The sequence below is a fragment of the Oncorhynchus mykiss genome, chromosome 8 (genome assembly GCF_057628025.1).
Source record: "Oncorhynchus mykiss isolate SJ-2025 chromosome 8, ASM5762802v1, whole genome shotgun sequence".
In the NCBI taxonomy this organism is placed as follows: Eukaryota; Metazoa; Chordata; class Actinopteri; order Salmoniformes; family Salmonidae; genus Oncorhynchus; species Oncorhynchus mykiss.
This window is the reverse complement of record NC_143029.1, coordinates 87,535,237-87,548,646: the sequence shown is the minus strand read 5'-3', so window position 1 is coordinate 87,548,646 and position 13,410 is coordinate 87,535,237. Positions and strand designations below refer to the sequence as shown.

Sequence of the window (13,410 nt, the reverse complement as noted above, 5' to 3'; positions counted from 1 at the left end):
ACTGAACAACCTACTGTACAACCTATAATACAACCTACTGTACAACCTATAATACAACCTATAATACAACCTACTGTACAACCTACTGTACAACCTATAATACAACCTACTGAACAACCTACTGTACAACCTATAATACAACCTATAATACATCCTATAATACAACCTATAATACAACCTATAATACAACCTACTGTACAACCTATAATACAACCTACTGAACAACCTACTGTACAACCTATAATACAACCTACTGTACAACCTATAATACAACCTACTGTACAACCTATAATACAACCTACTGTACAACCTATAATACATCCTATAATACAACCTACTGTACAACCTATAATACAACCTACTGTACAACCTATAATACAACCTACTGTACAACCTATAATACAACCTATAATACAACCTATAATACAACCTATAATACAACCTATAATACAACCTACTGTACAACCTATAATACAACCTACTGTACAACCTATAATACAACCTATAATACAACCTACTGTACAACCTATAATACAACCTACTGTACAACCTATAATACAACCTATAATACAACCTACTGTACAACCTATAATACAACCTACTGTACAACCTATAATACAACCTATAATACAACCTACTGTACAACCTATAATACAACCTATAACACAACCTACTGTACAACCTATAATACAACCTACTGTACAACCTATAATACAACCTATAATACAACCTACTGTACAACCTATAATACAACCTATAATACATCCTACTGAACAACCTATAATACAACCTACTGTACATCCTATAATACAACCTACTGTACATCCTATAATACAACCTACTGTACAACCTACTGTACAACCTATAATACATCCTACTGTACAACCTATAATACAACCTATAATACAACCTACTGTACAACCTATAATACAACCTACTGTACATCCTATAATACAACCTACTGTACAACCTACTGTACAACCTATAATACAACCTATAATACAACCTACTGTACAACCTATAATACAGCCTACTGTACAACCTATAATACAACCTATAATACATCCTATAATACAACCTATAATACAACCTACAATACAACCTACTGTACAACCTATAATACAACCTACTGTATAACCTACTGTACAACCTATAATACAACCTACTGTATAACCTATAATACAACCTATAATACAACCTATAATACAACCTACTGTACAACCTATAATACAACCTACTGTACAACCTATAATACAACCTACTGTACAACCTATAATACAACCTATAATACATCCTATAATACAACCTATAATACAACCTACTGTATAACCTACTGTATAACCTATAATACAACCTACTGTACAACCTATAATACAACCTACTGTATAACCTACTGTATAACCTATAATACAACCTACTGTACAACCTATAATACAACCTACTGAACAACCTACTGTACAACCTATAATACAACCTACTGTACAACCTATAATACAACCTACTGTACAACCTATAATACAACCTATAATACAACCTACTGTACAACCTATAATACAACCTACTGTACAACCTATAATACAACCTATAATACAACCTACTGTACAACCTATAATACAACCTACTGTACAACCTATAATACAACCTATAATACATCCTATAATACAACCTATAATACAACCTACAATACAAACTACTGTACAACCTATAATACAACCTACTGAACAACCTACTGTACAACCTATAATACAACCTACTGTACAACCTATAATACAACCTACTGTACAACCTATAATACAACCTACTGTACAACCTATAATACAACCTATAATACAACCTACTGTACAACCTATAATACAACCTACTGTACAACCTATAATACAACCTACTGTACAACCTATAATACAACCTACTGTATAACCTATAATACAACCTACAATACAACCTACTGTACAACCTATAATACAACCTACTGTATAACCTACTGTATAACCTATAATACAACCTACTGTACAACCTATAATACAACCTACTGTACAACCTATAATACAACCTACTGTACAACCTATAATACAACCTACTGTATAACCTACTGTATAACCTATAATACAACCTACTGTACAACCTATAATACAACCTACTGTACAACCTACAATACAACCTACTGTACAACCTATAATACAACCTACTGTACAACCTACAATACAACCTACTGTACAACCTATAATACAACCTACTGTACAACCTACAATACAACCTACTGTACAACCTACAATACAACCTACTGTACAACCTATAATACAACCTACTGTACAACCTATAATACAACCTACTGTACAACCTACAATACAACCTACTGTATAACCTATAATACAACCTACTGAACAACCTATAATACAACCTACTGTACAACCTATAATACAACCTACTGTACAACCTATAATACAACCTATAATACAACCTACTGTACAACCTATAATACAACCTATAATACAACCTACTGTACAACCTATAATACAACCTACTGTACAACCTATAATACAACCTACTGTATAACCTATAATACAACCTACAATACAACCTACTGTACAACCTATAATACAACCTACTGTATAACCTATAATACAACCTACTGAACAACCTACTGTATAACCTATAATACAACCTACTGTATAACCTATAATACAACCTACTGTACAACCTACTGTACAACCTATAACACAACCTACTGTACAACCTATAATACAACCTACTGTACAACCGTACTCTATTGTACTCTACTGTACTGTACTCAACCGTACTGTACTCTACCGTACTGCACTGTACTCTACTGTACTCTAGTCTGCAGTACTCTACTGTACTATACTCTACTGTACTCTACCGTACTGTACGGTACTCTACTGTACTCTGCTGTAATTTACTGCACTCTACTGTACTCTACTGTACTGTACTCTACCGTACTCTACTCTACCGTACTCTACTATACTGTACTCTACTGTACTGTACTGTCCTCTACTGTACTCTGCAGTACTATACTGTACTGTACTCTACCATACTCTACTCTACCGTACTCTACTGTACTCTACTATACTGTACTCTACTGTACTGTCCTCTACTGTACTCTGCAGTACTCTACTGTACTGTACTCTACCGTACTCTACTGTACTCTCTACTGTACTCTACTGTACTCTACTGTCGTCTACTGTACTCTGCAGTACTCTACTGTACTGTACTCTGCAGTACTCTACTGTACTGTACTCTGCAGTACTCTACTGTACTCTGCAGTACTCTACTGTACTGTACTCTACTGTACTGTACTCTGCAGTACTCTACTGTACTGTACTCTACTGTACTCTACTGTACTGTACCGTACTCTACCGTACTCTACTGTACTCTCTACTGTACTCTACTGTACTCTACTGTCCTCTACTGTACTCTGCAGTACTCTACTGTACTGTACTCTGCAGTACTCTACTGTACTGTACTCTGCAGAACTCAACTGTACTCTGCAGTACTCTACTGTACTGTACTCTGCAGTACTCTACTGTACTCTGCAGTACTCTACTGTACTGTACTCTGCAGTACTCTACTGTACTCTACTCTGCAGTACTCTACTGTACTTTAAACCACAACTGACAGTGAGAGGAAAGCAAGTCAACATCATCCCCATAATTCAGAAAGTCTTTATTGTCCCATTGCCGGGTAGTGGTGGTTGCAGCATACTGTACATCTGAGCTTTTTATTCTATAACCCAGTCATTGTTTACAAGCTAGCGCCGTGGGCTAAAGAAATCCCTCTATTACAATGTAGGCTGCAGTTAGGCTGAGCAGAAACCTAGAGGACAAAGCTCCACTACTTCAGCTTGACACGGTCCGACTGCAGTGCACACACAGACTGCAGCATGCGTAATTCCCTCCCTGCTCATGCATCCATCCATCCACAGAGGTTACATAATCTGCCCCGTCACTTTATTCAAATCAATTCACGAAGATAATGCCTGACTATACTGCAGCTTTATACCATGCAGCTCTTCTGTGGGACATCGATAACATCTCTGAATAGCTTTCGTCAGCAAACTGAACAAGGAATACACACACTGGCTGGTAACACTTCATAACGACTTTCATTAAAAAGCCTTTGACACATACTTTTATAAATATTGTATACACATGTTTACAAGTTATTACAAATATAATACATTGGCAGACGATGGTATTTCTGGTTGTGTTTGACTCCCCGACGCGTTCTGTCATTTAGACACCAAGAATATCCTCCTTATCTAATAAGTAGGACAATTATAGCTGCTAATTAGACCTATTATAGTAACCTGACACTCATAATACACAGATGAATCTAATGAGAAGGCCTTTTTAAGGCCTCTTCATTTCAATCAGATACTGTAGACGGAAACACGTCAAGCAACGTGACGCGAGAGGTTTAAATATCACGCTTAACTGACGATAATGTACAAGGAGGAAAATCTATACGAGAGACAACAACAACAAAAAACAACAACAACAACAACAACAAACAACAATAACAACAACAAACAACAACAAACAACAAACAACAACAACAACAAAACAAACCGCTGAGCAATGTTCTGCAGAGTCAGTTTTCCATCATGGTCATCATCCACTCATGGTCCTCTACTCACCAGCGGATGCGTCCCAGATCCAGGTACCAGCCCATAGTAGAGACAGGTAGAGCACCGCTGCGTACAGGTACAGCTCCAGCTTAGGAAGGGCTGCCTTGAGCCTCATGGTGGATCTCTGGCACTAAACACACACAGGGGACCTGAGGAGAAGGGAAAGGAGGATATTAGAACAGGCTAAAATGATAGTAGGCATTATATCTATATATACAGAGAGAGAGAGAGAGAGAGAGAGAGAGAGAGAGAGAGAGAGAGAGAGAGAGAGAGAGAGAGAGAGAGAGAGAGAGAGAGAGAGAGAGAGAGAGAGAGAGAGAGACAGAGAGAGAGAGAGAGAGAGAGAGAGAGAGAGAGAGAGAGAGAGAGAGAGAGAGAGAGAGAGAGAGAGAGAGAGAGAGAGAGAGAGAGAGAGAGAGAGAGAGAGAGAGAGAGAGAGAGAGAGAGAGAGAGAGAGAGAGAGAGAGAGAGAGAGAGAGAAAATTTTTATGTGATATTGAGCAAGCACAAAAAAAAAGGTGAATGTAATTCCATTACTTCAGCATAACGCAGTGTTTAGGTGCAATAGGTTAAAAGTATGATGACGGGGAAAAAACCATTGACACCTATAGGACTAAAGCCTTGTATAACAATATGGTTCTGCTGTTATTGTAGCCTACAGTGCCTTCAGAAGCTATCACACCCCTTGACTCATTCCCCATAGGTATTATTATTCTCTAAATTCTTCAAGCTCTGTCAAATTGGTTATTGATCATTGCTAGACAACCATTTTCAGGTTTTGCCATATACAGTATTTTCAAGTAGTTTTAAGTCAAAAATGTAACTTGGCCACTCAGGAACATTCACTGGCTTCTTGGTAAGCAACTCCAGTGTAGATGTGGTCTTGTGTTTTAGGTTATTGTCCTGCTGAAATGGGAATTAATTTCCCAGTGTCTGGTGGAAAGCAAACTGAACCAGGTTTTCCTCTAGGATTTTGCTTAGCTCCATTAGGTTTATTTTTTGATCCTGAAAAAGTCCCCAGTCCTTAAAGGTTACAAGCATACCCATAACATGATGCAGCCACCAGTATGGTTGGAAATATGGAGAGTGGTACTCAGTAATGTGTTGTACTGGATTTGTCCCAAACATAACACTTTGTATTCAGGACAAAAGCTTTGCGAAATTTTTTGAAGTATTACTTTAGTGCCTAATTGCAAACAGGATGCATGTTTTGGAATATTTGTATTCTGTACAAGCTTCCTTCTTTTCACTCTGTCAATTAGGTTAGTATTGTGGAGTAACTATAATGTTGTTGATCCATACTCAGTTTTCTCCCAACACAGCCATTCAACTCTGTACAGTAGCTGTTTTAAAGTCACCATTGGCCTTTTGGTGAAATCCCCGAGTGGTTTCCTTCCTCTCCGGCAACTGAGTTAGAAAGGACGCCTGTATCTTTGTAGTGACCGGGTGTATACACCCGGGTGATACACCATCCAAAGTGTGATTAAAATCTTGCTCAAATGGATATTCAATGTCTGCCTTTTTCTTTTTACCAATCTACCAATAGATTGCGAGGCGTTCTTTGCGAGGCATTGTAAAACCTCCCTGGTCTTTGTGGTTGAATCTGTGTTTGAAATTCACTGCTCGACTGAGGGACTTTACAGATACAGTAAAATCTAAATTTTATCCATTTTAAATTCCGGCTGTAACACAACAAAATGTGGAAAAAAATCAATTCCTACTTCCTGAAGGCATTAACCTATTCTGTTTCTGGGGCAGGGAGACAATTTAGTACTTGTTGCAGTTGCAGTTTTACAACAAGTTTTCTGCAGTTCTACACATTTTGCCATAGGGCAGAGATAAATTTTTTTGACATTTTAAAGCTAAATTCCTGCAAATCTACACATTTTGCCTATTTAACTAGGCAAGTCAGTTAAGAACAAATTCTTATTTTCAATGACAGCCTAGGAACTGCCTGGAAACTGGGCAGAACGACAGATTTGTACCTTGTCAGCTCGGGGTTTGAGCTTGCAACCTTCCGGTTACTAGTCCAACGCTCTAACCACTAGGCTACCCTGCCGCCCCGATGATTTATGCCATGTTAATGATCTGAATGAGAGTGACTAACAAAATGTATGTGGGCCTATGCCTTGGTCTGTATTCAGCCATGATTACTACAAGTTTAGATAACTGTCGAGGCTCATTTACCAATCTAAAAATAGCTAGCTGACATGGCTAATTGAGTGACTGTCATTGACCGACAAAACAAGAGAAAAAATGCTGATGCACAACTAAATGTCGAACTGGCACCCTGTGTATTTTACTATTGTAACTTTAAACAGTAAGTTGAGACCCTGACTGTGTTCCACATTTTTAAAATAAAATTTAGTGGGGCCGAGGGGCTGATTGACAACCTATGTCGTTTATGCCCTGAGCTGACCCTGATTGCAATACAAGATATCTTGTACAGTTTGAAAAGTCCTCCCTTATCAACCTCAACTGTAGGCCTACACTGCTTCAAACGTTGTTTCTAATTTCAAAACAACGATAATGGTAACAGTAGTCATGTGAGACCATTTTAACAACATAACATTGAGAGTTGGATCTCTAGAAATGCTGGTCATATAAAAAACACTAAACATTCTTAATAAAAAAAAACGTTTTAAAATTATATTTTCCTGTTAAGCTTCGGGGGGACAAGTCAGTGACAGCGGCAGAGACAGCGTGTTCTAAATTGGACTGTAACGCCTCACAAACTGCCCTGCTCAGAGATCCCCAGAATCAGCACTGTCAGCTGAGCAATCCTACCTCCTCTCCTATTTTAGCCATAGCAGTTGAGCTCTCTCGCTCTCTCCGCCACCGTTCAGCAGCTGCAATGCTATGTGATATCTGCAGTGAGACGCATCGGGGAATCACACCACCTTGTAAATTAGCATCGCATAAAATGACCAAGAAAGGTGCACTGGAATACACAACTAGCTATAGGCCTAGACTGTGTTCATATTATGACTATAGTTGGAAGAATAACGTACCTGCGCTGGCATATAGAAACAGGATTATATGGCCACACTGCACCAAGTTGAGAGAGTTAGATGGAGTTGGAATAACAAACCCAATTGCCAAGATCGTTTTAATGCCAAAGAAGAACTCCAGCGTCGGCTTGAGTGTGTTGCATACAAATTGAACGCTATTTAGCGGTAGGTCTACTGTTCTAAAACCGCCTACGCTGCCAGCATGCAATACATTGTTGCAGTAAAATTCTACCGTATTTCAATGCGATTATGTCACAGTCATCCGATAGCGCACCTGTTCTATACTGACCTTTCTATCCGCTTCTCAGCCACAGGACAGGTTACAAGGTGTATTGCTGTCCCTCTCCCCAAAATGTCAACAAAAAATAAGAAGTAAAAGGGGTTTGGGTTTGTTTTGTTTTTCTAATTCATTCGTCCCTGCTTTTGGTAACGCCGGTGCCGTACCCCCTGTGATAGCCAGGCGCAGCAGTCGAGGATGTTGCGAACTAGGGTGGGGGTGGGGGTGGGGGTGTGGGTGCCACTCTACGGGATATATTTATCTTTTTCAGAACTGCGCCGCAGTGAGAGGTGGTCCAGTGACTGTCCGTCAAAACGGACGCAGGTTCCACAGCGCAGAGAGAGAATGGAATGGATACTGTCGCAGCCTACTCTCTGACATGATGATGGTTCTGCTATATCATATTCCATAGCCTTCAGGAATGTTCATGCATTGAATTGATCAATGGTCACACCACGTCATTTCAACATGGGTAATTGGGTAAAACTTGATCGAGACGTTGATCAATGAGATTACAAGCTATATTCACACACTCAAATTGTGAGTTGAATTTCCAATGTGTTATCACTTTGCTTTCAACCATCTAAAAATACAGCCAAATTCCAATGGAAAAACAATGTCTGATTTTTGGTTTAGTTGTCACCCAAATGTCTTTCACTGGGCTTTCAACCATTTAAAAGCGCAGCAAAGTTCAAATGAGATAAAACAAAGTCAGATATTTTGTTTATATTTTTTAAAACAGATTGTGTTGTGACTGTGCTTCATCTAATAGCAGAACCAAATGACCTGGATTGCAGTTGAAATTACATTAAAGTACATGGGGCAACTGATCAAAGCCATTCGAGATTCTGCGCAGATTATTATATTAATTGTGAAGATCTCGACAGACCTGCAACTACTTATGCCTGTTATCAAATCAAACGTTATTGGTCGCGTACACATATTTTGCAGATATTATCGCAGGTGCAGTGGAATGCTTATGTTTCTAGCTCCAACAGCGGAGTAATACCGAACAATACAAAACAATACACACAAAGACATATTAGAATGAGCAATGTCAGAGTCCGGGAATACAAATACAGTAGCAGTAAAAAGTTTGGACACACCTACTCATTCAAGGGTTTTTCTTTATTTTTACTATTTTCTACATTGTTTGCATAATAGTGAAGACATCAAAACTATGAAATAACACATATGGAATCATGTAATAACCAAAAAAGTGTTAAACAAATTAAAATATATCTTCAAAATAGCCACCCTTTGCCTTGATGAAAGCTTTGCACACTCCTGGCATTCTCTCAACCAGCTTCACTTGGAATGCTTTTCCAACGGTCTTGAAGGAGTTCCCACATATGCTGAGCACTTGTTGGCTGCTTTTCCTTCACTCTGTTTCCGCTTCATGAGAATGATATCCACCAGATCAGGCTATGTATGTTGTTTGTTATTGAACGCTGAAGGCTGAACAAAAGCTGAACAAGAGACTTAGTTTTTTTTATTTTTAAGTTGACAGTGTTTCCTTGTAAATGTTGTTTTTATATACTTGTATTTCATTTTGGATCCTGCGACTCTGTTGGGCTTAGTTGCTGTGAGCGCAGCTGTCTGTCCTGGGATCCTGTCAGATTCCACATAGGGGGAGAGACACGGAAGCCCAGCTAGCCGAGCTGGCTCAGCCGCCTCAAATATTGAACGTTCCCAGCGCTGCAGAAGCTGTATTTACTTTGCTTTGTTCCGGAATGATCTGGACTGCGCTGACTTTCAATGTAGCAATTGCTTGCTTGTGGAGAACTACAGTAGCGAAGTGGCTACTCTTAGATAGCAGGTAGCAAACCTACACAAGCTACTGGGGAATCCACGTCTGCCTACTTTTTCATTTTCTTCCACCCCGGCTCTCCACAGCCGACTGGCTCAGCAGGGATCTTTCCCCGAAGGGGTCTCCCCCTTCCCTGGAGAATGGAACTGTTCTCGACCCAACCAATCAGCCATTGAGGTACGTCACTCGCCGCGGAAGTCGAAGAAAGCGGCCTCTGGCAACAGGGGCCTCCTTAGAGATGTTATGCCCGGACCGTCACAGACCGCTTTGTCGCCCTGGATTCAGAGGTTCCGGCGCCCTCTTCCTTAGGGGCTTCCCATTCGATATTGGATTCGGAGGTACCTGCGTATTCGTCCTCTGTTCTGTCTTCCTCTCCAGTGGCTTCTACATCTGGTTCAGATTCTCAGCACTCACACCCTCATCAGACCGTGAGGCTGCCTGAGACACCTTTCCATTCAACACCACCAGCCGTCATCATTGGCAGCTCTATGGTGAGAAACATCTCGGTTCCCAATGCAAAAACACAGTGCTACCCAGGAGCACGAGTACAGAACATAACAAGGCTGCTTCCGACTGATCTACCACAGATGCCGGGAGCTGATGCTGACGTAGTCCATATGGGGTCAAACAAAATCAAGAGGGCTATCTCGAAACATCTGAACATTGATTTTAAAGAACTGATTTTAGCAGTAAAAGACTCCAAACAAACGGCCAATCATGTCCAGTGCCGTCGTTAGGCTACGGGTGTGAAAGATTCAGCAGGCTACTGGCATAAAACATCTGGCTAAAAGACTACTGTAACCCTGCTGGAATCCCTTTTATGGATAACGTTGAAAAAGTTCTGGAAACAGAAGATACTCTACAGGAATGACGGAGTTCATCCAAATCATCTTGACTCCTGAACTCTGTCTACGCATTTCAAGGCTGCGTGGAAACAATGACTTATCAATGACCCAAGACGAGCTCAGTTAATCCCAGCAATTGTGACAATGAGTCATCATAAATCTGCATCAAATGTACATTATCCTAGGAGTGTTGGCAGACACAATGTAAGTCAATTAAATGTACTTACTGTATGCAGTAATCATGAGTCTATGAACCAGAGTTATACTGTTAGCACTGAGGCGGTGTGCCCTAGCAGGAAGACCACTTTGTGCAGCTCACCCTGTACTATCAGCTCCAACATAAATAACATGAGCAGGTCTACTTCTGATAAGCTTCCCAGTAAAGAATTTAAAACAATCAAGCAACCCAGAAATGTGCTAAAAATAGCCCATATTAACATATGCAGCCTGAGAAACAAGGTCCATAAAGTAAATAACTTGCTTGTAACAGATGACATTCATATTCTGACTATCTCTGAAACTCACTAAGATTATACAGTGAGTATTCACCCCCTCAGCATTTTTCCTATTTTGTTGCCTTACAACCTGGAATTAAAATTGATTTTGGGGGGTCTGTATCATTTGATTTACACAGCATGCCTACCACATTGAAGATGCAAAATATATTATTTTGTGAAACAAACCAGAAATAAGACAAAAAAAATGGACAACTTGAGCGTGCATAACTATTCAACCCCCCAAAGTCAATACTTTGTAGAACCACCTTTTGCAGCAATTACAGCTGCAAGTCTCTTGGGGTATTTCTCTATAAGCTTGGCATATCTAGCTACTGGGATGTTTGCCCATTCTTCAAGGCAAAACTGCTCCAGCTCCTTCAAGTTGGATGGGTTCCACTGGTGTACAGCAATCTTTAAGTCCAAAGATTCTCAATTGGATTGAGGTCTGAGCTTTGACTAGGCCATTCCAAGACATTTAAATGTTTCCCCTTAAACCACTCAAGTGTTGCTTTAGCAGTACGCTTAGAGTCATTGTCCTGCTGGAAGGTGAACCTCCATCCCAGTCTCAAATCTCTAGAAGACTGAAACAGGTTTCCATCAAGAATTTCCCTGTATTTAGCACCATCCATCATTCGTTCAATTCTGATCAGTTTCCCAGTCCCTGCTGATGAAAACCATCCCCACAGCATGATGCTGCCACCATCACGCTTCACTGTGGGGATGATGTTCTCGGGGTGATGAGAGGTATTGGGTTTGCGCCAAACATAGCATTTTCCTTGATGGCCAAAAAGTTAAATTTTTGTCTCATCTGACCAGAGTACCTTCTTCCATATGTTTGGAGAGTCTCCCACATGCCTTTTGGCGAACACCAAACATCTTTGCTTATTTTTTAAGCAATGGCTTTTTTCTGTCCACTCTTCCGTAAAGCCCAGCTCTGTGGAGTGTACGGCTTAAAGTGGTCCTATGGACAGATACCCCAATCTACGTTGTGGAGCTTTGCAGCTCCTTCAGGGTTATCTTCGGTCTCTTTGTTGCCTCTCTGATTAATGCCCTTCTTGCCTGGTCTGTGAGTTTTGGTGGGCGGCCCTCTCTTGGTAGGTTTGTTGTGGTGCCATATTCTTTGCATTTTTTAATAATGGATTTAATGGTGCTCCGTGGGATGTTCAAAGTTTCAGTTTTTTTTTATAACCCAACCCTGATCTGTACTTCTCCACAACTTTATCCCTGACTTGCTTGGAGAGCTCCTTGGTCTTCATAGTGCCGCTTACTTGGTGGTGCACCTTGCTTAGTGGTGTTGCAGACTCTGGGGCCTTTCAGAACAGGTGTATATATACTGAGATCTTGTGACAGATCATGTGACACTTAGATTGACCACAGTTGGACTTTATTTAACTAATTATGTGACTTCTGAAGGTAGTTGGTTGCACCAGATCTTATTTAGGGGCTTCATAGCAAAAGGGGAGAATACATATGCACACACCACTTTCCCATTTGTATGTATTTTTTTTCCTTTCACTTCACCACTTTTGACTATTTTATGTACGTCCATTACATGCAATCCAAATAAAAATCAATTTAAATTACAGGTTGTAATGCAAAAAAAATAGGAAAAATGCCAAGGGGGATGAATACTTTTACAAGGCACTGTACCTTTGATGGTACAGTGGTAGAAATACATGGTTAGAACATCTACCGAAAAGACAGAAATGCCAACGGGGGAGGTGTTGCCGTCGATATTCAGAACCACATTCCTGTAAAGCTTAGAGACGATATTATGTTAAATGCTGTTGAAGTAATATGGCTACAGGTTCATCTGCCTCACCTAAAACCCATTATTGTGGGAAGCAGCTATAGACCACCAAGTGCTAACAGTCAGTATCTGGATAACATGTGAAATGTTTGATGATGTATGTGAAATCAACAGAGAGGTATAATTTCTGGGTGATTTAAATAGTGACTGGCTTTCATCAAGCTGCCCACTCAAGAAAAAAACTTCAAACTGTAACCAGTGCCTGCAACCTGGATCAGGTTGTCAGTCAACATACCAGGGTATTTACAAAGAGCACAGGAATGAAATCATCAACATGTATTGATCACTTCTTTACTAATGCTGCAGAGTTAAAAAATAATAATAATTAAAAAACAGTATCCAATTCCATAGGATGTAGTGATCACAATATAGTAGCCATGTCTCCTGTAGGAAAACCAAAGTTCCAAAGGTTGGGCCTAATAAAGTGTAAGAGGTCATACAACAAGTTTTGTAGTGATTCACATGTTGATGGTGTAAATCATAATTGCTGGTCTGTGGTGTGTAATGAGGAGAAA

At 39.9% G+C, this 13,410-nt stretch overlaps 1 protein-coding gene across 4 annotated transcripts in view; it reads right to left on the bottom strand.

The window, feature by feature from the left end:
• Positions 1-13,410, bottom strand: part of hhatla (hedgehog acyltransferase like, a) — a 42,858-nt gene that overhangs the window by 24,613 nt on the left and 4,835 nt on the right. The window contains exons 1-2 of one of the 4 annotated variants that reach the window (XM_090182910.1): positions 10,816-10,913; positions 4,655-4,794 (exon numbers count right to left, since the gene is read on the bottom strand). In XM_090182910.1, the coding sequence (XP_090039036.1) occupies positions 4,655-4,760 (106 nt within the window). In that variant the 5' untranslated portion in view covers positions 4,761-4,794; positions 10,816-10,913. The other 3 variants (XM_036986614.2, XM_090182909.1, XM_090182911.1) reach the window with 3 other exon arrangements.